General features: G+C 46.2%; 1 protein-coding gene across 1 annotated transcript; it reads left to right on the top strand.

The window, feature by feature from the left end:
* The first annotated feature begins 84 nt into the window (after positions 1 to 84).
* On the top strand, positions 85 to 26,819 carry Nfe2l3 (nuclear factor, erythroid 2 like 3). The gene is made up of 4 exons (XM_032906533.1): positions 85 to 806; positions 19,877 to 20,053; positions 25,093 to 25,176; positions 25,422 to 26,819. The coding sequence occupies exons 1-4, from the start codon at positions 288 to 290 to the stop codon at positions 26,595 to 26,597; spliced, it is 1,956 nt and encodes a 651-aa protein (XP_032762424.1). The 5' UTR covers positions 85 to 287; the 3' UTR covers positions 26,598 to 26,819.
* Positions 26,820 to 27,866: the final 1,047 nt, after the last annotated feature.

Genomic DNA, 27,866 nt, shown 5'->3' with positions numbered 1-27,866 from the left:
CGGGGCGGGTCGAAGCCTGAATGAGGGCGGGGTTTAATTGTGGGGCGTTGCCAGGCAATGGGGCGGGCCCTGAGAGCTGGGAGTTGCAGGTGTCTTCTCTTCCTCTCTGGGTCCCCGGCAGCGCCAGACACTGTGTGGGCAGCCGAGGGAGCGCCTTTGTGCCTGGCTGGGGTGAGGCTGCAACGGCCCCTTGTACGCCCTGGTCCATTGTCTTCCCGGCTGGTGCCACCCGGGCGGCTGTAGGGCCGGGCCAGGTTGACACAGGCATCCCAGGCGCACCGTGGGAGATGAAGCTCCCGAAGCCGTGGTGGGCTAGCGGCGGCCTCCTGCACCTCACGCTTCTGTTGAGCTTGGTGGGACTCCGTGTGGACCTGGACCTCTGCCTGCTGCCGCCGGTCGCCGCACTTTGGGAAGAGCTGCTCCCATTCTGCCCCACCCGCCCCGCTTCGGCTTCTAACCCCTTCTCGGCCTCAGAAGGCTGGGGACGCACCCCCCTGCTACCTGCCAAAGGCCGGCTGCTGCACGAAGTGCGCGCGCTCGGAGTCCCCTTCATCCCTCGCACCCGCGTGGACGCGTGGCTAGTGCACAGCGTGGCGACTGGGGACGCAGACGGGACCCACGGGCTGCTCGGCACCGCCGCCTCGTCGGCCGTGGGAGACGGCGGCCATTCAGCATCCGCGGGCGGCGGGGACCCCCGAGAAGCTCATAGCAGCCCTCTGGCCGCCGAGGAGGAGGAGGAGGAGGAGGAGGAGAAGGCGGCAGAACCGACGGCGCAGGTGCCAGATGCAGGCGGACGCGGGAGCCAGGTAACCTAAAGGAACGCAAGCGAGTGGCACTTCTCCTTCCTCCAGGGCAGAAAGGACTGGCCCCCGAGCTGTAGGGTCCGAACGGCTAGACAGGGGCACACCCGCGCTCTCCCTTCTCTGTAGCCTAGGTAGTTATAAGTAGGTTGCGGGACAAATGTGCCCCGCCTCCTTTTGAATGAAGAGAGTGAGTTCTGGGGATTTGATTTTAGGGAAAGTGGATGAAATCCATTGCGTGCAGAGAACACTCTTCCTTGTGTTTGATGGCTGTGGAGGATATTTTGGTAATGGGGAAGCTAGACCGAATGGGGTGCTGTCTGGACCATGGCCTTTAATCCGTACCCTGAATGCATTAGGATGCCTTGATGGGGAACCTGTTCCGGAGTAGAGGATTTGAAGGAGGCCTCAGCCCCTGAGAAGATGTGCATCTCTCTGAAGAACCGAGCACCTAAGCCAAGGCAGGACTCTTGCCCTGAATTTAACCGTAACCTATTTGTGGATGTGCTGTTGTGCTCCTGGAGTAAGGAGCCTCGGTGTTAGTGGAGGTGGTCCCTCTGTGATCTAACCATCCAACCCCTTGCCTGAGAATACTCCCTACGATGTGAAATCCCTAACTGATATACACAAGACACGTAGTCTTGCTTCTAACGTGCAAGTTCCCTTTGATTGCCGGTGCTCCCCTGCCGCTGAACTTTTTGTTCCTGAACAGTTTCCTAAGATCTGTGTACTAAAACCTCAGGAAAGACCTCAGCAACTAGAGAGCTCCTGCCTTCCGGGAGCTTCCTTTTAGGCCGGGAGCTTGACAGTAACTGTTGTCTGTCCACTAGTGTTTGTAAGAGGTTGTTTTTGTGAAAGGCGGTCTTATGCAAAGTGGGAATTGGAATTAAACTGGTTTGTTTGCGGCTATTCAAAGTCACTGTTTGTGTAGGCGGTTGCCTGACGGGCTCCTCCACCCTTTCTTGGAGGGGTCCTTCCGTGAGGTGCTAGTGATTCATTGTTAGGCTGATCTGATCCCTCCCTCCTCCTGGGGAAGGGAACTAATAGGGTGGGGGCTGTGCTACCATTGGTAGACTCATGTTAGTTTAGAACAGGAAGCCACTCCCTCTTCCAGTCTACAGATCTGAACTCCAAGAGGGAAGGGTGTCACCTGAGGAGTGTCACCTCTCATTTTAGGAAGGTACCTGCTACCTCTATACCCTTTCTGGTCCTGCAAAGTGTGGCTTTGAAATCCTAGATGGATTCTGTACAAGGTGGTACCGCACCTGTCACACAGCCAAATGTCATCCAGCCATTGAAGGGGATAGGTTTTCTCTCTGAAGACTTCCTTCACACCATTACCTGGTTGATACCTATGTAGACTGGTGGGCTGGTTTGGGGGAGGGGGGCAGCTCTGATGGCCTGGGAACCGCAGCGAGGTTAAGAAAGCCTGGCAAGGGAGCAAAGCTGGCTGGTAGCGGACGGCAGAGTCTGAATCCAGGCGTTAGGTGCCTCTTCCCTTTCTCTTCTTACCCTCTGTGTCAGACAGTGGTTCTGTCCTCACAAGGAGGACAAGGAGTCTGTCTTTCTTAGAGGAGAGAACAAAGCCACTGAGGTTCCACCTCCTCCCGTGGCCCACCAAACCCCCAGCACCTCTCAGGCCAGTGCCTTCCCCAGCTGAGCTGTGTGTGTGTGTGTGTGTGTGTGTGTGTGTGTGTGTGTGTGTGTGTGTGTGTGTGAGCGCGCGTGCGCGCGCACGCGCGCGCACACCCTCCTGCAAGACCATGGTAGCTATGGGGAGTTGGTTCTTTTCAGTCAGGCTGGTCAGTTGCTGAGCCCTTTAGAGCTTTAGGAGCCGATGCCACCATTGTGGAAATGCCTTGTACGTGTCTGGTTTGTATTTGAGGAAAAGAAACCCAAGGAGGTCAGGAAACTTGACTAAATAGTTAATGGCAGAAGTGGGAGTCTTCTGTCTCCCAGACAGGTATATTAATTAAGTACTGTGGGCTGTGGATGTGCATCTGGGATGGGATGAGTTAGACCCTTATTCAGCCTGGCTTCTGGCCCCTAGACAACTGCTTTCCCGTGCAGGGTTTGTTTGTTTGTGGTATGTTTGATTGGGGTTTGTTGTGGCAGGGTGGTGGTGATGGTGATGGTGATGGCGGTGGTGGTGATGGTGATGGTGATGGCGGTGGTGGTGATGGTGGTGGTGATGATGGTGGTGATGGTGATGATGGGGGTGGTGGTGATGATGGTGGTGATGGTGATGATGGTGGTGGTGATGATGGTGGTGATGGTGATGATGGTGGTGGTGGTGGTGATGGTGGGTGGTGGTGATGGTGATGGTGATGGCAGTGGTGGTGATGGTGGTGATGGTGGTGGTGGTAGTGGTGGTGGTGGTGATGGTGATGGCAGTGGTGGTTTTCTAAGAGGAAGTTGGTCATAAACTTGCTATAGAGCCAAGGATGGCCTTGAGCTCTTGAGGTTTCCCCTTGCCCCTCTAGTATGAGATTACAGGCATGAACCACACTAGCTTTATTGAGTATTATTTGTTGCGGTAAATATTAAAAAGTAATAACCTTTTATCCTGCACTAGCACCAGCACCGTTGGGCCACATGGGACTGCAGGGTATCTTTATCTCGGCGACTCCACACTGTCCCCAAGTACCCTCAGACCCAGGTAGTCCATGAACCGTTTCAGCGTGGCACCTTGCCACACTGGTCTCTAGAGTTAGTTCCAGCACCCGTGGGGCAAAATGGAACTGACCATAATTTATCTCTGGTTAGTATCTCTCCAGATGGCTCTGCTAGCTGCGAACTCTCTGGTTCCAGCAATCCAGTAAAATCAAGACTCAACAAATTAAACCAACAATCAGATTTATATGTTAAATTCTCAATCCACAATGCATCCACACAATAAACTCACAACCAATTGATAAGGGTATAAAGCGCCCACCTAGATAAGATAAACTTGCCTACCGAAATCCATCCCTTAAGAAGTATACATAACTACCTAGGGTCATTTAAGTCCACCCGGATCTGGGTTGTCCTTCTCTGTCTCCATCTTGATTCCCTACATTCCCTTCATTCTTACCTTACAAAAAGTTTGTCCCTTCCTTACTTTGTTACTGTCCAATCATGGGCCTTGACCTAACTTGTGCCATCCCTCACCTACATAGAGACATCAACCTACAATTATTGACCAGGCTGGCCTTGAACTCTTACTCCTCTTGTCCCAGCTTCTCAAGTGCTGGCATTACAGGTGCGTGTCACCATGCCAGGCTCGGGTTTTTTTTTTTAAGGCAGTTTGTAGGCTGGAGATCTCAGTGACTAAGAGCATTTGCTACCCTTGCAGAGGGCCCAGGTTTGCGTCCATGTACTCACATGGGCTCACAACCATCTATGACTCCAGTTCCAGAGGATCTGACACTTTGTTCTGACCCCTGGGCACAGACAGACATACAGGCACAACACCTCAACACATTGGGTAAAAATAAGTAAATCTTTTTTTCTTCTTCTTTTTAGATTTATTTATTTTACATATGTGAGTACACTGTAGCTGTCTTCAGACCCATCAGAAGAGAGCACCAGATCCCATTACAGATGGTTGTGAGCCATCATGTGGTTGCTGGGAATTGAACTCATGACCTCTGGAAGAGCAGTCAGTGTTCTTAACCACTGAGCCATCTCTCCAGCCCAAAATAAGTAAATCTTTAAAAAAACAAAAAAACAAAAAAAAACCAACAACAACAAAAAACCATGCACACACAATAAAAGGGGGAAAAGCAGGCTGTGCATTCATAATGAAGACCATGGGGCTGGGGAGAACGGACCCTTCCTGCTATGGGCTATGTGAGTCACTCCAAGCCCCAGTATCTCACTAAAAGTGGGAGAGGGAAGTTTTCCTGGAGGGGAAAACAAGGGTTAAGTGCCATCGGGGTGCCTGGGTTGGCCCTGTTCTTTCCCATACATTTGAATTCCGCACTTGAAAACATTTCCTGTTCTTCGGACTTGTCTCTGTGCCCAGCTCGCTTATCGGGGAGTGGATGGGTATGATTCGTAGGAATGTAGGCAGAGAACTCGATACTTGATAGATAGTTCCAGTGACTCACATTTGAGGAGTAGAAGATTCTTTTTCTAGAGTATACTTTTTACAGCTTTTATACATTTACAAAACACATTTTAGAGTAGGGGATTTTCAAAGTATCAAAAGCAAGTACTGCTTTGATTTTATTTCTTTTTTTTTTAAGATTTATTTATTTTCTGTATATGAGTAAGTACACTGTCGCCGTTTTCAGACACACCAGAAGAGGACATTGGATCCCATCACAGATGGTTGTGAGTCACCATGTGATTGGTGGGAATTGAACTCAGGACCTCTGGAAGAGCAGTCAGAGCTCTTAACCACTGAGCCATCTCTCCAGCCCTTGACTTTATTTCTTAGAGGGGCGAATACTTATGAAAACAGACCTGGGATTCCCGGAACTGACAGCTTCTTTTCATAACCATGGCCGTTCTCTGATGAAGCCCAGACTTAGCACAGGGAAGTATGGGTTCTTAAGAAATAGAGCTACGGGGCTGGAGAGATGGCTCAGTGGTTAAGAGCACTGACTGCTCTTCCAGAGGTCCTGAGTTCAATTCCCAGCAACCACATGGTGGCTCCCAACCATCTGTAATGGATCTGATGCCCTCTTCTGGTGTGTCTGAAGACAGCTACAGTGTACTCATATACAATAAATAAATAAATATTAAAAAAAAAAAAAAGAAATAGAGCTACGATGGCAGGAGGGATGGTGCAGGGGTCAAGAGCACTTGCTGCCCTTCCAGAGGACCTTAGTTCCATTCCCAGCACCCGCATGGTGGCTTACAACTGTCTTCTATTTCAGTTCCAGGTGAATCTAACCCCCTCTTGTTGCCTCCGAGGGCACTGCATACATTCACTGCCCTTAAAGAGGACCCAGGTTTGGATCCTGGCACTCACATGGTGGCTAACAACCATCTGTAACGCCGTTTCCAGAGGATCTGCAGGCACCAACTGAAGTCGGGGTGTGCAGACATACATGTACCCATGTACGTCACTATCAGACACCCATGCACATCAAAGGGAATAATAGCAGTAACAGTTTCTGTGGAGTTGAATATATGTCAGCATTTCAAAGAGCTATAGGGAGCTGAGTTAGCTGTGGTCATCTGTGACTCCATCTCGTGTGACAGCAGTGCTCTGCTGTGTGAGCGATCCTACCAAACATCCCGACTTCCTTTAGGATGCTTCCTTCAGGTCATAGAATCACTATAGTCCATGTTTAATCCAAAGAGTGAAAGGGAGAGAAAGACTACCACTGATCATCGAAGTAAATTTTGTTTCCATTTCAAAATCAAAGTTATCTCCTAACACGTGGGCAGTTGATCGGAGGTGGGAAACACACACTTGGTTTTCGATAAGCTGTGGTGCAGACATGGCCTCTGTTCATGGCGGTGCGCTTTCACAGTGGGCTTTCCCTTTGCTCTTAGTGGACATTGTAAGGGTAGACTCTGGCTCCTTGGGTGGGGAAGAATGGCATAGGTCATTTAATCATTGTATTAAGATCCACACACTGGGAGACAAGAAGTCCAAGGCGAGGCGTCAGCTGATTGATTCCTTCCAGGGACTGATGGGAGAACCTGTGTTTTGGTGGTTTGCTGGAGTTGTTCTGTGGCTTCTGCTCCCCAGCCTCTGCCTTCCGCTCCGTGTGCTTCCTCCCTGCGTGTCTTCTTTCTATAGAAAGGGCAGTCACCTAGGACCCACCAGGCTCTCTTTCTACCTAATTGTATTTGCTACGACCGGGTTTCCTAATACGGCTACATTCTTAGGGCTTAGGGGTTAAAACTTCATGGGCATTTTAGAGGACACGGTCTGTCCAATCACCCTTCTGTCTACTATACTTGCTTCTACTGCAGCCGTTAGAAACGGAGTCAGTGCTCGAAGGTGTTTGTGGCAGCACCTGATGGGTCCTGCTGAGAACTTCCTTATGCTATTGTCATCTTCATTGCGGCTTGCTTTTGTCATTGTCTGTTTGTTCTCAGAGAAATCTCCCTCCTTATTTGCTGAGTTATTCCCCCTTTTTTTTTTTTTTTTTCTTTTTTTTGGTTCTTTTTTTTGGAGCTGGGGACCGATCCCAGGGCCTTGTGCTTGCTAGGCAAGCGCTCTACCACTGAGCTAAATCCCCAACCCCTGTTATTCCCCTTTCTATCTTCCTGCTTAGCTCATGTAGTAGGAATCTAATATACACGACTCAAGATTTGGGGTAAACTCGTCTAGGAATCAGGGTGCTGGCACCGAGCCAAGACGACTGGGTTGTCTCCATTACCTGTGCAACCTGCCACCCACTTTCCTCCTCTCTGAATCTGGAGTTCTCTTTCCTGGAGGATGGGTGCTAACAGGCTCATTGGGGACCATAAATGACACGGTGCCGGTCAAGCTGGGCTGAGATGGTAAGCTACGTTCCTTCCTTCGTGTTCGCCACTATCAATCATCCAGTCAGGGTTCCAGAGTTCCCCCACGTAGTTCTGCTGCCAGTGCTCACCCACTTCCATTGAGGAGGATCCACCAGCTTCTCGTTGCCTTCTAGTTCCATAAGTTGTCATTCAAGGGTTCCCAGGTGTGGCCACTGTGACACCCGCTGGCCTTGCTGGACTAACAGCGTGCTGAACTATTGCCTCTGACCTACTTTCCAGCCCAAACTTCCTTTCCCTGTCTTCCCCAGACAACCCAGGATCACATTTGCCTCCCGTATCTTTGCCCAGAATGCCAGCCTTTCATTCCTCTCATGTCCTTCACGGTGAAATCCTCAGGCTGGCTCAACTGCCAGCCACCCACAAAACACCTCCCCTTCCCCCGAGCCCACACAGAGCACCCTCTGCTTTGAACTGCCGCATCTGCAGTGTGGCAACTGAGGATCTGCGGGGTCACTCTGCTGGGGTTTGCACTTTGTGGCTGCCATGGCTGTGACAGTTTGGGGTCCTTCAAGGCCAGATCACTGAGGAGAAAGTAGGTCAGCTCTGAAATCTTGACCATTTTGTACCCAGCTACTGGAGTGGACTGCGTCCCTGAAGAGACTTTCAAGTTGTCCCTATAATTGGGTCAGGTGGTGAGATTTGGGACTGCCTAAACTGATAGAGTGACTTTATGGCCTCGTCTGGAGTAGAACTGGTTACGGTTCCTAAACACGGGGTTAGTCGTGCCTCCCACCAACTTGGGAACTTCAGAGGGATCAACAGTCTGCTCACGTCCAGGGTGGCCTCGTGTGGGAATGGCCCCTCACGCAGCTGTGAAGGATCTGGGAAAGCACATACACCTCTGGGCAACTAGAGGTGGTGGAGGCCTGTGCCCCGGTTGTTGAGGTTGAGTGTTGCGGGTGGTGGCTGGCACAATGTGGTTGTGCCTTGGGAAGCCTCCAGGGGCTAGAACTGGCTTCCTGTCTTCACAGCCAGGCATTGTTGTGAGGAAAACAGAAAGCACAGAGTGTGAATGAATAAACACACACACTCAGACAAATCAAGGAGCTGGCCAACACAGTTGTAGGAACTGGCAAATCCAGACAGCGGGACAGTAGGACAGCTCATCAGAGGCCAATTGACTGGATGTGGCTCCTCAATTACTGAACATTCTTAAAGTCAGTTTGTACACCCACATCCTCAATTCCACAGAGCATATAGCCTGTTCAGTTAGTTGAGTCCATGGACACCTTGACAAGTAAAAATCACTTCAGCCCCAGCTCTTCTTGGGCCCTCTGCAAACATGGCTTTCCAAATTGGTGAGAAGAGCATATTAATGTCCTTTTAGAGCATTCTTGTGAGGGATAAGGGGCATGTTAAAGGCTCTGCTTGGTCCCTGTGTACTGACAGACACTCTGAGTTCCATGTCCAATCCCCAGGAGATCTCATCCTCTCCTGGAGACTGCTGAAGCCTGTCGCCATACAGAGTCTACTTCAGCATGAACAGACCCCTTCCTTTCCTATTGGAGAACTCTTGCTGTGTGAACTGTACTGTTGGTGCAGAGATCAGCCTGGCCATGGAATGTGATTGCTAACTTTAGATAGGACAGCCAAGGAACTGTTTTTACGAAAGAGGGGGACAGAAGAGAGTGAGGGTCAGGAATAGTGCATCAGCTGACTAAGTAGGTGTTTTCAAGTTGAGACTCAGTTTCCCCAAAACCCTTTGATGTCCCACATTCCAGGTAACATTTGGCTGGACGACACTGGAATGGACTGGGGGACGAGGAGCAGCTTGCACATAAATAAATACTAGTGATGAGGGGGAACAGTAAGATGGCGCTGTGGGGAAAGAGCCCCGCCATCACACAAGAGCATCTGAGTTCAGTCCCTGGCACCCTCATGATGAAAGGAAAGAGCCAATTCCTGAAGGTGAGATGTCCCCTGAGTTCCACATGCACTCACACCCACCCACACACCAATATTAAGTAGTCGTTTTTGTTTTGTTCTTCAAGACAGGGTTTCACATTAAAGTCTTTATTACTATTACTATTGTATGCGTTGCCTGCATGTGTGAGGGAGTCAGAGCCACTGGAACAGGAGTTACAGACAGTTGTGAGCTGTCATTTGAGCGCTGGGAATTGAACTCAGGTCCTAAGGAAGAGCAGCCAGTGCTCTTAACCAGTGAGCCATCTCTCCAGCCCCTGGAGACAGGGTTCCTCTATGTAACAGCCCTGGCTGTCTTAGAGCTCTGTTTGTAGACCAGGCTGGCCTCAAACTCACAGAGACCTACCTGCCTCTGCCTCTCAAATGCTGGGATGTGCCACTACCTCCGGCTTAAATGTCTTTTTTTTTTTTTTTTTTTTAATGGAAATTGTCAGAGCAGGAGGAAACTTTCTTAAGCATCTTGTGTCATGATTGGGACACAAGTTAACCAGGTTCCTCCATTTCACGTAGTGACTAACTAAGAGTTCACATCTACCAAAACTGTGATCAAGGAATAACTGAGGGCTGGCAGAGTCCATGCCTAGTACGCAGGAAGCCCTGGGTTCATCACCAGCACCAAACAAAGTGTAGTACTTCATGCCCGTAATTCCAGCACTCAGGAAGTAGAGATAGGAGGAACAGGAGTTTAAGGCCAGCCCGGGCTGCAGGAGATCTGGCATTTTGAGGACTAGTTGGGCCATTTGGCCAAAATAGTTGGAATAAACTCACATTAAATAAATAGACAATAAAGGAACAAACACACACACACACACACACACACACACACACACACACACACACACACACACACACATTCCCAATAAACTTCAGCCTGGAGAAGGGGCTGCATCTGAGAGTAATGGCTCCATTTAAATGATCCTGGGGCTTGGGACTCATGTCCTTGTGTCTTGAACATTAAGGTTCCTATTTAAAAGTTGGCCTGTGTTTTGGTTTTTGATTCTGGTTTGTTTTGGTTTTTGTACTGGACTTCTGGTAGTTAGCCATAGTGAACATGGGCGGGGCCCTGTGTCTTAGCTTCGGCTACCTAGGGGATGTCAGCTGCTGTCTAGCTGGCTCACCGCCTCCCCCAGGGCCTTCAGAAGTGGATTTGCATGCTTCCCGTTTTACTGCTGAAACTTTCTAACTTATGTTCCAAGGGGAGAAAATGGAGCTCAGGAAAACAAACCTCTTTCCCACCATCCAGCAGGTCTGTTTCACAGAGGGTCCTGACTCATTTGTAGTTCCTCATTTGTACTCATTTGTACACCGGCTTAACAAGGATGAGTTTCAGGGACATACGTGGATCCATTAAGAAGCAGTACCCAACTGGGCAGTGGTGGTCCACAGCTTTAATCCCAGCACTCCAGAGGGAAAGGCAGGCAGAATTCAAGGCCAGCCTGGTCTACAGAAAGGGTTTCAGGACAGCCAGGACAACACAGAGAAACCCTGTGTTGTCAAAAACCAAAATTAAAAAAAAAGAAAGTGGACTGGAGAGATGGCTCAGTGGTTAAGAGCACTGACTGCTCTTCCAGAGGTCCTGAGTTCAAATCCCAGCAACCACATGGTGGCTCACAGCCATCTGTAATGAGATCTGATGCCCTCTTCCAGTGTGTCTGAAGACAGCCACAGTGTACTCACATATACTAAATAAATAAATCTGAAAGAAAGAAAGAAAGAAAAGAAAGAAAGAAAGAAAGAAAGAAAGAAAGAAAGAAAGAAAGAAAGAAAGAAAGAAAGAAAGAAAGGTAGATGGAATTAGTACCAAGCTTCTACCTGGCTATGAAATGAAAATGCCCAGACCCAAATGCAAATCTTGTCATTCACTCCTGTGTGACAGGTTCTTTATCTAACCTCTGTGCCTCAGTTTCCAGTCCTCTGAAAGGAATGTTAACAGTACATGCCTTGCCAGGATGCTAAGCAGCTTCAATGAGGTGATAGTCATGGGCCCCACAGTGAAAGCTCAGTAGGTATGAGCTGTAATTATTGTAAACTGCGATTAAAAACCATCTAGGCCAAACAGGACACAGGCTGTCTTTATCCGGCTCCTTGGTTCTCTCTAGGCCATATGACTCCAGGTTGCCTCCAGCCTAGAGACAAGCCTCAGGATTCTCTGCTCCCTCTGATGTCAGCCCACTCATAGACAGTGCTCTGTTCTTTGTCTTTGAAGGTTCACCCAACCCTAAAAGTCAAAGCAGGTCTCATCACTCCTCCGCCAGGTGAGGAAATGAAAGGGCCAGCTAGGCCAGCTCCAACTGCTCGCACAGGGCGCGGCCGGCAGGAGCTCCACCCATTCCTCGGAACCCAGTATAATGGAGTAAGTCCAAGCTGCCAGCACACAGGGTCTTCAGAGGCTTAGCAAGAGAACCAAAGAAAACCTCATGAAGAAAAGCCCAGTTTTGCATATCTCTTCTCCTCCCCCTTCTCTTCACTGATCTAGAAAGCCTTCCCTCCACAAACTGCTCCTTGTCTGGAAGACAGAGGTGAGCAGGCAGCATACGGCGTTAGATATAGCCTACTAGGAAAGAAAAGCCCAACAAGACGGTCTAGGCGCCATAGAGAAAACCATGAGCCTTTGCAGATAGGCTGATCAGAAGGTCCAACCAGGCTCAATAGTTCATTGTCCAGAATGAATGATTGGGCAAGCCTTCCTGCAAGTACCAGTCCTGAAAACCACGTACAGTGCTACAGACAAACACGCATGCACTCACACACACACGCGCACTCACATGTGTGAGCGTGCACGCACTCATATTTATGCTGGCTTCCTAGGACACACATGGAACCTTGATTTTTTATTTTGTAGTGAGGTTCCAGACCGCTAGGGTAAGACTTACCTACACACAAATAAAAGTAACTTAATGACACATTTCCCTGGCCTGTGCTGTGAGAGCATAGGCCACAGACCTCCTGCACAGAAGCATGTCTTAGAAGTCATTGGTTTGCCCCAGCTGGGAGCCAGCACGTGGAGAGAGTCTGGAAAGGAGGGCGCACAGATGGTCACGCTGCCCATGAGGGTGTCTGGCATCGCTTTCTTCTGAAATGAAGTTGAGGTATTGACAGCGGTTAGCAAGATTAGCAAGTCTCCAGACACAGAGGCTGTAGAAAGGAGTGATCCGTGTGTCTTGAAATGTATGAAGGGACATTTCCCCCAACTACTTCAAATGTAAATTCCCTATCAGTCCCTCATTTCAGAGTTCAGGAAACTTAGCAAGTGGTCAGAGGTTACACAGCTGCTGGTTCGGGTCATCTCCTTTCTCTCGCTCAGCTTGTGGCTAAACCTCCCAGGACTACCCCACTTTGGACTTTGAGAGCTGTACAAACTATATCATAGAGGCAGCTGGCTCTTTTCACTCTGCAACTACAAATGCTGGTCCGTCCCCAGCTCCGAAAAAAAAAAAAAGAAAAAAAAAAGTGCAAGAGCTGAGTGTGATGGTGCATTCCTTTAATTCCAGCACTAAAGAGGTAGAGGTGGATCTCTGTGGGTTCAAGGCCAGCCCAGTCTACATAGCAAATTCTGGGACAGCCAGGCATTTACATACCGAGACCCTGTCTCCAAAAAGGGAGGCGGGGTTGGTGTGGGGTTGGAGAGAGGCCTCAGTGGTTAAAAGCACAGGCTGCTCTCTCAGAGGACCTGTGTTCAGTTCCCAGCTCCTCCCACATGCTGACTCACAGCCATCTATAAAGTGCCAATATCCAATGCCCTCTCTGACCCCTGTGGGCATTTCACACACATGGTGCAGAGACCTATGTACAGGTAAAACACTTGTACGCATGAACTAAAAATCTCAAAAGTAACTTTTAAGCAAGATTATTATTGAGTAATGTCCTTTGCCCAGATTTTATGTTTTCCCCCTTGACCTTAATAACTATCCACATGTATAAATATATAATATATAATATAAATATAATATTAATATAAATATGTAATTCCTTTATGTTGTGACACATTTAAAGCCATTGAATTGCTTAATATTGGATACATTGTGTGTTTCCTAGGAGTGATTTTTTTTTTCTGTAACCAGTTACCAAAGTAAGGAAATTTATTGTGAATGTAGGACCACTGCCTTCATGTCTGTGTTCAGAATCTGTGCCCCGGAAGCATCAACTCATCACACAGTGTCAGTCACCTTTATTCTGGCTCCTCCTCATTAGATTGAGATGATTTTTGACATAAAACCCACCATTGGTATTGTTTCCTTCCTAGCAGGAGGCGTGGTTTCCATCTCTGAGTTACTACGGCAGGCTTGGCCATTGCTTAACATAGCATCTGCCAGGCTTCCCCTGTAGTGCTACTCTTTTGTAATTAACAAGGAATCTATAGAATGACACTCTGGGGCTATTTAAATGTCTGTGCATTATATTTAGCATCCCCACTCATTTGGTCATTTTATACTTGTCCTTTTGTTTAGCTCTTTATTCAGTGACTTGGGATCCACTGTCACATGACGGACACCCCACCCCCTTTTTGAGGTGGGAGGGAGTGGAGGTTGAGATAGGATGTCACTTAGTGGCCTTGGCTAACCTGGAGCTTGGTATGTATTCCAGATTGGCCTTGAACTTTAGAAATCCTCCTGCCTCAGCCTCCCCAGTGATAGAATTAAAGTTGTGTGCCATTATGCCTGCTCCCCTTCTGTGTATCAGTGTCAATATACCAAGTTTGCCTGCATGTAAGTCTACACCAAGTGTGTGTACCCCTGGAGGTCAGAAGAGGGTTACGAGCCCCAGGAGTTATAGATGGTTGAGAGCCCCCATGTAGATGGTCTTCTGGAAGTATGCAGTCAGTGCTCTTAACTTCAGGGGGAGCCATCTCTCCATTCCCACATGAAAGTCCTTTTAACCAACTGTTGACCTCTTGCAATGCTAATCTGTGACTTAAGTCCTTTCCTGAAGGTTTTTATTTTCAAGATTTATTTATTTTACATATATGACTACACAGTTGCTTTGGGCATTGAATCCCATTACAGATGGTTGTGAGCCACTATGTGGTTGCTGGGATTTGAACTCAGGACCTCTGGAAGGGCAGTCAGTGCTCTTAACTGCTGAGCCATCTCTTCGGCCCCTTCTCTGAGTTTTCCAGAACATCTCACATACATTTGTTACCAGCCCATAACACTCTGAAAGTTCCCCTCCCTCCCCTGCAACACGCACGCGTACACGCGCGTGCATACACACACACACACACACACACACACACAGAGAGAGAGAGAGAGAGAGAGAGAGAGAGAGAGAGAGCGCCTTCCCAGACTTCTCTGTTTCTTTAGGCTTGATCTAGCCTGTATGATGGCATAGGCATGTACTTCTGTTTGCATATTTGTGTGGGTGTTCTTGTGTATTGAATTACCTCACACATTGCAGATTTTAGAAGTTCTGCCCAACCACAGCAGTTTTATAAACAAAATCAGCTTTGTTGAGAATCTAGCACTAGGGTTAACCAAAGAAGCCTTGCCTTAACAGAAGAGGAGCAGTAGAGTGAATGGCGATCAGCCTCCTCCTCCCCCAGCACACCCAGAGCAGAGAAGACTCAGCCCTGTGGTTACAAGCAGGAATAATCCAAAAGGATTCCTGCCAAAGTCTAAGGATTTTGTGTCTAAGATTTGGCCTCAACAGATATTTGCTAAAGAGCAATATGTGACAAGCTCTGGAGTAGACAGGATTTAGAGTCACTGCCTTTAGGAAACCACTGTTTTGTGCCAGGCCTGGTGGCTCCCTCACCTGTAGTCCCAGCACTCAGGAGGTAGAAGCAGGTGGGTCTCTGTGAGTTTAAAGTCAGCCTAGTCTACAAAATGAGTTCCAAGTCAGCCAGGGCTATTTAGAGAAGAGACTCTGTCTCGGATAAAGAGATAGATAGATAGATAGATAGATAGATAGATAGATAGATAGATAGATAGATAGATAGATAGATAGAAATGAAAATAAGTAAAACAAGGGGTTGGGGATTTAGCTCAGTGGTAGGGCGCTTGCCTAGCAACAGCAAGGCCCTGGGTTCGGTCCCCAGCTCCGAAAAAAAGAAAAAAAAACAAAAAAAAAAAAACAAAAAAAAAAATAAGTAAAACAAGGAAAAGAAAAGAAACTACCATTTGGGAGCTGGGGAGATGACTTAGTAAGAGTGCTTGTCTTTGCAGGGCAGTGGTGGCCCACATCTTTAATTTAATCCCAGCACTTGGGAGACAGAAGCAGGCTGCTTGAGTTTAAAGTCAGCCTGATGTAGAGAATGAGTTCCAGGACAGCAAATGCTAGCCAATGTTTTACAGAGAGAGTCTATCTTGGTGGAGGGGAGATGGGGTGTGCTTGTCCTACAAGCGTGAAAACTTGAATTCAAATTTCCATGTAAAAATGTGGGCATGGGGCTGGGGATTTAGCTCAGTGGTAGAGCCCTTACCTAGGAAGCGCAAGGCCCTGGGTTCGGTCCCCAGCTCCGAAAAAAAGAACCAAAAAAAAAAAAAAATGTGGGCACAGCCACTGGGCACCTATGACCCAGTGCTGTGGGGAGCAGAGACAGGAGGAATTTGGGGGCTTGGTTGATACTGCCAGCCTAGTTCCAGTTCAGTGAGAGGAAATACAGCAGAGAATAATAAGGAACAAGACACCCAATGCCTTCCTCTGGCTTCTGTATGAGTGTACATGTGGAGAGAGAGAGAGAGAAGAAGAAGAAGGAGGTGGAGGAGGAGGAGGAGGAGGAGGAGAGAGAGAGGGAAACAGAGAGAGAGAGAGACAGAGAAAGAGATAGTAAGAGAAAGAAAAACAGAGAGAGACAGGAAGAGAGAAAGAGGGAGAGGGAGAGAGAGAGAGAGAGAGAGAGAGAGAATGAATCTTACCATTCTAGTGGGACAGATAGCAAACAAATAAATATAATTTGTTGCTAAATGGTACAGAAAAAAATGGTTAAGTATTGGTGTCTTAGTTAGGGTTTTACTGCTGTGAGCAGACACCATGACCAATGCAAGTCTTATAAGGACAACATTTAATTGGGGCTGGCTTACAGGTTCAGAGGTTCAGTCCATTATCAAGGTGGGAGCATAACAACATCCAGGCAGGCATGGTGCAGGAGTTGAGAGTTCTACATCGTCATCTGAAGGCTGCTGCTAGTGGAAGACTGACTTCCAAGCAGCTAGGGTGAAGAAGTCTCATCACCCAACCCACAGTGACACACCTACTCCAGCAGGGCCACACTTATTCAAGAGTGCCTCTCCCTGGGCCAAGCATATTCAAACCATCACAATTGACTGAAGGAGCTTTTTAAAAATATAGAGACGGGGTCAATCAACATGATTATGTGACCAGCCAGAATCCAGAGAGGGCAGGGGAGTCATTCACAGAATTCTTCTCCATTCTATTTGTGGAGGAATGGCTCAAGGACCACCCTCGGCCTCCGATCCCTCTTTCCCTGCTACTGACGGAAGAAGTAGCAGCAGTCGGGATCCAGGCCTTCTGGAGAGCCTATCTGGTTCGCTGTGACCCTTGAGATTCAGTAGCTGCAGCAGTGACAGAAGAAGCTGCCTGAGGACAAGCACCTCCGCCATTGTGTGGAGATCCTCTGGGCCAAGCAAGGGCAGAAAATGAGATGTAAAATGGAGGCCTGCTGCCTGGGTACCACATCCTTAGCAGATGTCGGTCACTCAGTGTGGAAGGACGATGCATCCTAACTGCACTCTCCCCGTTACAGTGTCTTTAACCAGCCTTGGCGTGGTGGATGCAGAGCCCTTTGCACACGAGGTAGGGTTTGTGGCTGACAAGCTGAAGCAGTTCAGCTTCCTGCTGTGATTACCCCAAATGCTATGTTTTCACATGGCCATCTTCTCCACGGTCAGGAGCACCCTTTTGAGCTGTCACTGTTGACATGCCTGGTGTCCTAGTGACACCAGTTTTCCCACTTTTGCCAGGAACTGTATTTTTAACTTACCTCATATCCCTGTTAGTTTTGTCATGGTTTGGGGTGTTGGGATAACAGACGGGGCAAGGCTATAGCACCGAGCTGTTTCGAGGCCATTGTCAGGAAGGATTTCCAGTGTTAAAGCCCCAAAGTAGAACAGCAGCGCCCTATTAACTTAATGGTCCCCATTGGTTCTGTGGCTGCTACTCACCAGGATTCTCCCATTCAAAAGGCCCAGACATGGCCAAAAGCCTCCTCAGTAGGGTCTGACTGACAAGCTACCATGCATCTGAGGTAAATAGTAAAGTCTTTATTTTCTTGTTAAGAACAGCATTGTGAAAATAAAACCTATCTGCCCATCCTTTTAAGAGAGGGGCGGGGGGAGAAGGGCTGGAGATGGCTCAGTGGTTGAGAGCACTGGCTCACAGGTGGATGGGGCACACACCTTTAATCCCAGAACTCGAGAGGCAGAGGCAGTGGGATCTCTTGAGTTTGAGGCCAGCCTGGTCTACAGAGGGAGTTTCAGGACAGCCAAGAGAAACCCTGTCTAAAAAACAAACAAAGGAAGAGTGCTGGCTGAGTTTCCAAACAACCTGTTTGATCCCCACTGCCCACGTGGTAACTGCCTGTAACTCCAGCCCCAGGAGAATCCAATACCCTCTATGGACTTCCGTCAACACCAGGCACACATGAGGTATACAGACTTACATGCAGACAAGACACCCATACACATAAAATAAAAAAAATAAATGAATCTTTACTATATCAGGGAGAGCTAAGAAAAAAAGTGGGATGATAATATTTGAAGGGAGAGTGAATCTGAGGACAGAGGTTTGGGACATTGCTCAGTTTAGAGATCTGAGGATGAAAAATCAGCAACTTTGAAGTCTCTGGTAAGACTTCTAAGAAAGAGATGGGGTGCTTAGATGCCAGATGCGGAAACTGTTTCCAGAAGGAGGCAGTAATAACTAAGTCAATTGGTTGACCGGGTTCGATATAATAAGGATGCAGAGCCTTTAGATTTTGAAGACCCTGGCAAACTGTTTGGTGTGCCAGGAACAAAACTCCTCCCGAGACTGTGAGAGAGAACACACTGAGTGCAGACGATCATTCTTAGAGAATGTTCCCATAAAAGTGGGCAGAATAATAGGATAGCATCTAGGGGTTGGGGATTTGGCTCAGTGGTAGAGCACTTGCCTAGCAAGCACAAGGCCCTGGGTTCGGTCCCCAGCTCCGAAAAAAAGAATAGAAAAAAAAAAAAATAGGATAGCATCTAAAGGAGGGATGCGGGACCGAGGGGAGGTTCTGTAGCTAGAAGGCACCAGCCCCCAGTAGGTGGCAAATAGGGATTGTCCATAGGTGGGAACAGGAACAACCAGTCACAGAGAGGAAGAATGTATGGTATCATCGGTGTCCTGAGAAAGCTTGCTCATAGGGAGAAAAGCAGAGAAGCACAGAGCACCCCAGAGCACCCCAGAGCGAGGTACGGCTTGACAGGTAGAGAAGCCAAGAAAACCAAGGGGCACCTAGGGCTGGCTTTCTGTCCTGCTACACACACACACACACACACACACACACCACTCCCCACGTTGGGAGATCATCATTTTGTTGATGTTTCTGTGTGTTGGACCCTTGAGTTAGTCCTGTTAGCATCATGCTCCTATAGATTAGAAATCCACCCTGGAGGGGTGGCAGGTACCTGGGGTGCAGGGTAAACAAGAGGGTCGCAAGTTCTAGACCAGATGAAGCCACACAAAGAGATCTTGTCTTTAAAAAGGAAAGGAGAGAAGGAGGGAGCGGAAGGGTGGGGGAAGCCTCATGTCTGTGCTCCCAATGCTGAGGACGAAGGCTGGAGCAAGACAGTTGCAACAAGTCTGAGGGCCAGCCTGAGTTCCAGACTACAGAGCTCCACCTGTGTTTCAAAATGAAAAAGAAATCGAAAGCAGATGTTTGAGTGATGTTACAGTTGAGCAAAATGTGCCTTTTGGTCTCACGACTGAAAGTGTCAGTAGATGGTGCTTGCTCCATTGTCCTATTAGAAGAGTCTCTCACCATTTAAAAACCTTCTTAGGGGCCGGAGAGATGACTTAGTGGTTAAGAGCACTGGCTGCTCTTCCAAAGGACTCAGGCTGAGATCTCAGCACCCAGATAGATGGCAGTTTCATGACTGTAATTCCAGTTGCAGGGGACTGGACACCCTAACACAGACACACATAGAGGCAGAACACCAATGTAAATAAAATTTTTTAAAAAATTCTTAGATTAAGTAAATTAAAAGCAGGGTCTTCTGGGTAAATAAGTGAAACTGAAATATCTGAGCCAAATAAAAACCAAGTTTTTCTGATTGTAAAAGGAATACACATTTGGTTCATAAAGTGAGTCAAACCCTTTCCCAACCTGTCTCCACCCCATCTGCCTTTCAGAGAGAACAAGGTGCATAATTTTTAAAATACCACTTCCTGGATATTCCTGGGAATATTGATTTCCAATTTTAGTATAATTTGTTAATAGTTTTACTTCAGGAGCTTTATAAATATATATAATTTCAGTTGTACATATTAGCTGTCTCAGGAGTGCATAGGAAGGGCGGGTTATAAAACTGACCTTTGTTTCAGAATTAAATGCTTCTTTGGGAATGAAATAATGAAGCACCAGCCTCAGCTGATAGCAATTGGGGTTTCACCCAACAATAAGCACAATACCATTCTAAAGAGTTTGCATGTGTGTTGATAATGGCTTTCTGCTTAGCAGTTTGGGGTGCTTCTTACAGGAGACTGAGGTGCTAAGAGAAAAGAGCGAAGCTGTGGACCACAGTTCCCAGCAGAAGGAAAATGAGGAAGGAATGTCAGCCCAGGCAACGTCACGGCAGCAGAGGAAGAGAGAGGAAAACAAAATGACGGGCGCATCTGCCTGGGAAGCCGAGAAGATTGTTGAGGCTAGGAATGAGGTAAGCTGTGAGAAGGTTCCAGACTGGCCACTGGCCTCTCCAAAAGACTTGGTGTTGTTAGTGAACTCTGTGTGCAAGTATGCACTGCCGTTAACAAAGCTGACACAAGAAAACACATTTAAAAGAGTGTGTGTGTGTGTGTGTGTGTGTGTGTGTGTGTAGGGGTAATTGAGCTTATAAAGCGATTAACCCATAGAATTATTTTCTCCGGTTAAAGACAGAACTTACTAACAGTTTTGGAATTCGTGTCTGCTAAGACAAGGAGAAAAAAAAAAAAGAAAAAAAAAAAAAAAAAAAAAAAAAAAGCCAGCTGCCATCCAGATTGGCCTGGCCAGCTGTAAGAGATCAAAGGACCAACCTGACAAATCTCTCTCTCGATTTCCACTACAGCTCAGATCCAAGTCTTCAGTCTGCTAGTGGGTCAGGCCAAATCACTGATGCCTGTTTCCTACCTCTGACCTCACCTAAGAGGTCAGGGCCAGGCTCCTGGAGGGCATCTTCCTGTACTTCTTTTGACTGAACAGGGTGAGCCCCAGGACCCAGGTTGAAGGCATGGATTCTTTTTGCAGTCAGTGCTTCCCGTTTCATGTAGGCCATACCCTAGGTTTGACTAAACCCCATTAGCTGTAAGTTTGGCACGGAGGTGCTCCAGATAAAACTGGTGGTTCATAGACACATAGTACCTGCACAAGGCATCCTTGTCCTAGCGGTTGTTTTCACGGTGACCAGCCGCAGCACCTCCTCTGGGAGATGGAATCTGGGACTCAGTCTAGAAACCTCTTAGAGGATGAGGAGCTGGGCCTTAGACAACCCTCATCACCATGAAACGTTACACCCAGGAACTGGGTTTGCAGAGCTGCTGGCTACTCTCATCCTAAGAGTAAGACAGTTTATTCTGGAGTCATCTTTGAGTGGCTGTGGTCCAGGAACACAGATTTAGGTTCCATGTTCAATGAGGAAGCAGTTTCATGAAGGTTTTTACATACAGAGAAGTTTAAAATACATTTGTGGGTACACCAGAGAGGCAGTGAGGTGAGGAGAGAGCTTTTCTATAGGTCCACCCAGATGCTCTTTGAGCTTTTTGGTTGGTGGAAGCTAGGTCTAATTTAATAGATCTCGGAAGGCTTTATCTGTTAGTCACAGGTTAGTTCTGATACAGGTGGGCAAGCAATGGCTGTTCTGAGAGCTAACAGTAACTCTCCCTCCTCCACTCGGGGAGGCAAAGGGTAGGAAGAGCTTGGAAGGGAGAATTTGCCTGCTTCCAGCAGGTACAGTGCTCACTGACTGGTGGGATGTACACAAACTGTTGAATGTTTATAGGCAGTTGTTCCATACTTAAGGCATATTTGGTTGGTTCTCTGGGGACCCATTCCTTCCAAAGCTAGGGTACTTGGCTCTTGGCCCCAAATGGTCATTTTAGGGCCTGAATGTTCAGTAGCTTGTCCTCCCCTTTCTAGGTAGTTGTCTTAAACCATTTAACGGCGATCTACCATATGGCTCTGAACACTTGCTCACTGCAGGGAACATTCAACAATTTATAAATGCTTTCCTGGGGTTGGGGACTTAGCTCAGTGGTAGAGCGCTTGCCTAGCAAACGCAAGACCCTGGGTTTAGTCCCCAGCTCCGAAAAAAAGAAAAAGAAAAAAAAATACTTTCCTTTGGGCCACTTTTGGTTCAACCTTCACTCTAAGAAATGAGAAGCCGTGGTACAGGCTCCTAGTTGCCTGCAATCTGGAGGCAAGACAGAAAAGAAAGCCCAAGGCCACTTAGCAAGACCCCATCTCAAACTGCAAAGACGTGTTAGTCCACTTTCCCTAGTGCCTCAGTCACCTAAGAAAACAGTTTCTGCTCCTCTTTACTTCATATGGACTCTCTGTTGCCTCATGCTACTCGTTACAATTACCCCTCCCATGTTGGTGTCTTTCTCTTTACTCCCTCATTGGCCTTCCCAGGAAAGACATTTTCTTTGAATTACTTGTAGTAACTAAATCACCATTAGACATGGTTAGATTAGACTCGTTAAATAAAGTGGGGAGCTACAATGTAAGAAAACGGCAGTTTGGATCAACATTCAATATGTAGGAACATTAAACACCCAAAGCAGGCACTTTCTTGGTCTTACATAGCCCAAATTGTCCAAAACATATCTTACATTCCTAATCCTCCTACCTCCATCAGCTAAGTGCTGGGATTATAGGCATGTGCTATCAGTTCCCTGCCATGCCTTACCAGGCTCCTGTCCTTGGCCTGAGTCACTACATACTACAAATTGTACCCTTGTTCTCCTTGAGGTGCTGTGTTGCTTATTAAGCTAGTCTCAAACTTGTGAGGTTGTGATCCTCTTCAGCCCCCATATTAGCAGTATTCCTCAGAATAGCCCTGGCTTCTTTTTTTCTTTTAAATAAAAGCTCTGGCTTTAAAATAAAACAAAACAGGGGTTGGGGATTTAGCTCAGCGGTAGAGCGCTTGCCTAGCATGCACAAGGCCCTGGGTTCCGTCCCCAGCTCCGGAAAAAAAAAAAAAACAAAACAACAAATATTCTATGTATGGGTGCTTTGCCTACCTATGTCTCTGCACCATGTACATGCCTGATGCCTATGAGGGTCATAAGAGGGCATCAGATCCCCTAAAACTGAATTTTAAAGCCACCATATATATGCAGGCTGGGACTTGAACCTGGGTCCTCTGCAAAAGCAACCAGTCTCCAGCAATGTCTGGAGTTATGGTGTACTTCTTAGCAAGGAAACAAAAGAAGCGTCAGATCAGTGAGTCAGTTTTCCAGATGCTTTCTTTGGAAAAGAAATGTGGCCCAGGCTTAGAGTGCAGACAGGTAATGTGCACACTTGTGTAGATTGTGACAGAGATTGTGACAGATTGTGACCTGAAGACCAGCTCTTCTCACTTAAGGAAAGAAAAGCTTGAGAGACTTCACATGTTAAAAGATAGCTCTATTAAATGACTGACTCCTCTCCACATTTTCAAAGTCTCAATCTAAAATGGAACTACTTTATAAAATTAGAAAAAGGGAATTTTGAAACTCCAGTTTCACATTTCCCAACATAAAATGAACTGAAAGTACCCTTTCAGTGTTTCTAGAAATAACTCAGCTGTTCATTACTTTAAAAACAAAACAAAACAAAAACAAAAACAAAAAAAACCTTCCTAGACACTAAACCACCAAGAAGTGCAACTTTTTACTGTCTCCAGACAGGGTCTCAGGTAGCCAAGGCTGGCCTTTCTTTTGCTATGTAACCAAGATTAAACTGCTGGTACTCTTGACTGCACTCCCCACGTGCTAGGATGTAGGTAGTGCTGGGGACCTAATCTGGGGCTTACACTAGGCAAGCACTTTACTGAGCTACATTCCAGCCAACAATTGTTTCTATGGTTTTACTGAGACGGAACCTTGCTATTTGCACCCTGGGTCTGGCCTTTTTTAAGTTTTTCTGCCTTTAACTCCCCAGTGGTGGGATTACAAGCAAGCACCACTATGCCTGGCTTTATGTAACAGGGACAAATAGCCAACTTCTATGAAACCAAATGTCTCAATATTGTATACTTAGGTGTTATAGACTGTCTTAAAACAGGGCCAAGTATGGTGGCATATGCCTTTGATCACAGCACTTGAGATGCAAAGCCAGGTGGATCTGAGTTCCAGGCTAGCCGTAACTACATAAATTCTGCTTATAAAAGAAAAAAGAAAACTAGAAGCCTAGAATGTTTTCTAGTGTTAGAATCCTCAGTTTAGCATTAATACGCTGATAATTTTTCAAAAAGAGAAAGACCAAAAGAACTGACATGAAACTGTTAGTTCATTAGACTGAGCAGAAAACGTAGTGGGGACTGAATTAATCCCTCAGCAGAGCTGTTGTCCCTAAGGGAACTACTCTTATCTCTATTTCCTGTAGATCTACCACCCATCCTGGTTTACAAAGAATATCAACTTCCTGAGCTCAACAGCCAACTGAGAAGCAAGCAGAAGGTTTTAAGTCTCAAGGTTCCAACCAGTAATCCTAAAATACGAAGCATCATTGTATGTGACAAGTTGACCAAAAGTCCACAAGCCACTAAAATATTTTCCAACTAAGTTAGTATTCATTTAGCATCAATAAGTAGAAAGCCTATATTATGAACGCCCAAATGTTTCATAGAACCCAATGTATTTGACAAAGGTAAATATATGTTTATATACCGTCAGTCCAATTCTTTCTCTACTAAAAATCTTAAAACATTTAGTGGAATGTAGGTAGTTGGGAGATGGCTTAAATAGCACATATTAAAAGAATCCTGTGTTCACTGATATCCTAGTGCACTCTGCATGGATGTTAGTGTGCGCCAGGCACATGTGTGGAGGTGAGGACATTGCTGTGGAGTCTGTTCTCACCTTCCACCTTGATGTGCTTTCTGGGGACTGAACTCAGGTTGTCAGACTTGTCCTGAGATGGCTTTCTTGCCTTTCCATCTTTGCTAGCTTACAATACTGGTACAAGAATGAATTTATGTTCAGCAGATTTGAGAATTAAAATCAAAAGGTTTGAACCAAGGTTTTAAGACAGATAAGAGATACCCATGTCCAGGGGGTTATAAGTTTCCACCTAAAATGCCAAGAAATAGGAAACCTAAGTATTCATCTATTAAATGTCAGAACCCTTATATGGTCAAAATGGGTTTATAGTAATCCTTAAAAGATAAATAGCTCTCAGCTAAAATGAACTCTCAAACGGGTGGTGGGGGGAGCATATCTTTTTAATCCCAGCCCTAGGGAGATGGAGGCAGGCAGATCTGAGTTCTCAAGCCTGGTCTACTGAGTTCCAGGACAGCCAGGACTGTTAGTGTCCGTTTCAAATACAAACCCTTAAAAGTCACAAATGGGAGCCTGATGTGATGGTGCATGCCAGATTTCCCAGCACACAAGACTGAGGTAGGATTGCCAAGTTCCGGACCAGGCTTGCCTCGGTTGCCCCTCAAAAAAAAAAAAAAAAAAGCCTAAAACTAAGATTTCAGTGTTTCCTAACAGTAAACATTTTGTTTATATACAGAGCCATCTACATTGGTCAGATACATCTTTCTCTCTGGAAGACTTATTCCAGCTCCTTTCATCACAGCCTGAACATTCTCTAGAGGTAAAAGGAACCTTGACTGGTATTTCCCACCTCATCCTACCTCACCCCCACACCCCAAAGAAAACCCTTGAATTGACCTCCAATTGATTCTCCAAAGTGTTTCTATGAAAATTAAGCCTTTGTATCTTTATAATGTACTTGGCAAATTGCTGTCTTTCAAAGTGGAGAGTCCTTAATTTGACAAAAATGAGAGATTATATATTAGATAGTGGAACTTCCTTTTTAATAGTGTTTTTGTCCTTCAGGGCATCTCAGTAGAAGACATTCCGCCTTTTCTGAGCAGTGTCTGTGAAAGTGTGAATCCCTCAATACACAACATAAATCTGAACCAAGCTATAAGCCATGATGTCAATCTTCATGAAGCCATGCTGTTGTGCTCCAACAACACATCTAGAAGAGATCCATCAGCAAGATCTTCACAGGCACAAGAACCATTTCTGCAGTTAAATTCTCCTACCAGTCCCCAGCAAGCCATTCCTGCAATGTCTCTTCCACTTGCTAACAATCAAATGAGGAACCTATCAAGCCAAGACCTCCTGTATGACCTTGATTCAAATATATTTGATGGAATAAACCTAATGTCATTGGCCACAGGTTTCAGTCCATTGGAAGTTTCCCCACTTTTTGAAGAACCAGATTCTGGTGTCTCATTAAGTTCAAGTTACAACAGCACCTCTCACCCCAACTCTTACTGTACTTTTGATGGGGCCAATTTAGGTGCTATAGGAGGCTGCTACCCAGAACCCCGTAAACATTGTCATGTGGACCATAGGACTGTATCTGGCTTTCATGGGGCTCTTGAATGTCACCAAGTATTTCATGACCATACTTACCATTTACAATCAGGTGTACCAGAGGCCACATCTGAAACTTTTACATGGACTGGAAAGTCACAGAAAATCAGTGGGTGTTTTGATGACCCAGACAGAAACTTGAGCCGTGATGAAGAGCGCGCTAAAGCTATGCACATTCCCTTTTCTGTAGATGAAATTGTCCACATGCCTGTTGACTCTTTCAACAGCATGTTAAGCAGATACTACCTGACAGACTTACAGGTTTCTCTCATCCGTGATATCAGGCGAAGGGGAAAAAATAAAGTTGCTGCTCAGAACTGCCGTAAACGTAAACTAGACATCATTTTAAATCTAGAAGATGATATATGTAACTTGCAAGCAAAGAAAGAAGCCCTTAAAAGTGAGCAAACTCAATGGAACAAAGCTATCAACACAATGAGACAGAAGCTATATGACCTTTACCACGATGTTTTTAATAGGTTAAGAGATGACCAAGGTAGACCAGTCAACCCAAGCCACTATGCACTTCAGTACAGCCATGATGGAACTGTTTTGATTGTACCCAAAGAACTGGTCTCACCAGGACACAAAAAGGAAGTCCCAAAGGTAAAGAGAGAAAGAAACTGAATATAGCTTTAGTGACCAGCGTCACAAACTGTATTAAGATTTTTAAAGTACTGCTACTTGAATCATTCAATTCTGATGTTTAGAAGTCAAAGTTTTGCTCCTGTCAAGTTGGGAGAACCCACACATTTTCATGTACCATTCCTACATGATTCATAAAAACCTATGTGAAGGAATCTCGAAGAACTACAGCCACCTCTTAATAAGGTGGTCACCTGAAAAAAAGACCTTTATGGCTTAAAATTGTAACCTTTTCTTAATATTTAACTTGTGTGAAAATGTATTAGCAGTTAGTTTTATTCCAATAAGCCAAAGTATATTTGCCTTATTCTTATATATAAAATCCACTCATTAACAAAGGTTAACAATCAAGCACAGGAGATACCCGAAGGGCTAATCATTGTCAAGCTTTAAATCAAAGTACCCACACTTTCAGCCCTACATTCAGCCTATAGTGATGACCTACCACTTTATAAATTAAAGGAACTGTACATGAACCACAATCTTTAATAAAATGGGCTGCTATAACAAGTTGCATTGTATTGACCTTTCATAAATTTTAGGTGATGTTTTTAAAATTGCACCACTAACAACCAAATAACCTGGAATCCCAGTCACCCATTGCAGTCAGTCAACTGGTTTTTCCTAAATGTTAAAATATTCAGTCCGAACATTGAAATCTATGTATGTGAAAAAAGTCCATTAGTTTTATGGTGAATGTTATTTACAAGCATATTCAATATGGGATATATGAGCCAATGCTCCACACTCACTTCAGGTATAGAAATCTTAAAAAGACTCTCATGCATATTTTTCAGACATTGGATTCCATTATAGAGCTACACCATGTGTTACGGGATTTGAACTCAGGACCTGAAGAGCAGTCAGTGCTCTTAACCCTTGAGCCAACTCTACAGCCCCTATAAATAACCTTTAACCCAAAGTTGTAAAATCCTTCTAAGCAAACAAAAGCAAGGTAAATTAACAGGAATACTATACACAGGGGGACAGAGAGTAGGATGGGTTGTTGACAGGCTGTTCTTAAAGGACCCAGCTTGATTCTAAGCATTGTACATGCACAGCCACTTGGTGGTTAACTTCCATTTTGAGATTAATAAGTTAAAGCGCTAGTAAAGTCCAAGTTGTCCACACCCAAAACCATTTGAACATCCACTCTTCCTTAAAGGTTCACCTTTGACTCAACACTTGGCTCCCTAGTACAAGGATGGCCATGGGATATTCATCATCCCCAAAGTTCCACACTATCTGCTT

The sequence above is a fragment of the Rattus rattus genome, chromosome 6 (assembly GCF_011064425.1).
Source record: "Rattus rattus isolate New Zealand chromosome 6, Rrattus_CSIRO_v1, whole genome shotgun sequence".
Taxonomy (NCBI): Eukaryota; Metazoa; Chordata; class Mammalia; order Rodentia; family Muridae; genus Rattus; species Rattus rattus.
The sequence above is the reverse complement of the archived record's forward strand: the minus strand, read 5'-3'. Positions and strand labels throughout refer to the sequence as shown.

Coding starts and splice junctions, on each gene's coding strand:
- Nfe2l3 (XM_032906533.1), top strand. CDS start 288: ATGAAGCTCCCGAAGCCGTGGTGGGCTAGCGGCGGCCTCCTGCACCTC. Junction 807..19,876: donor CAGGCGGACGCGGGAGCCAG/GTAACCTAAAGG, acceptor TGCTTCTTACAG/GAGACTGAGGTGCTAAGAGA. Junction 20,054..25,092: donor TTGTTGAGGCTAGGAATGAG/GTAAGCTGTGAG, acceptor GTTTATATACAG/AGCCATCTACATTGGTCAGA.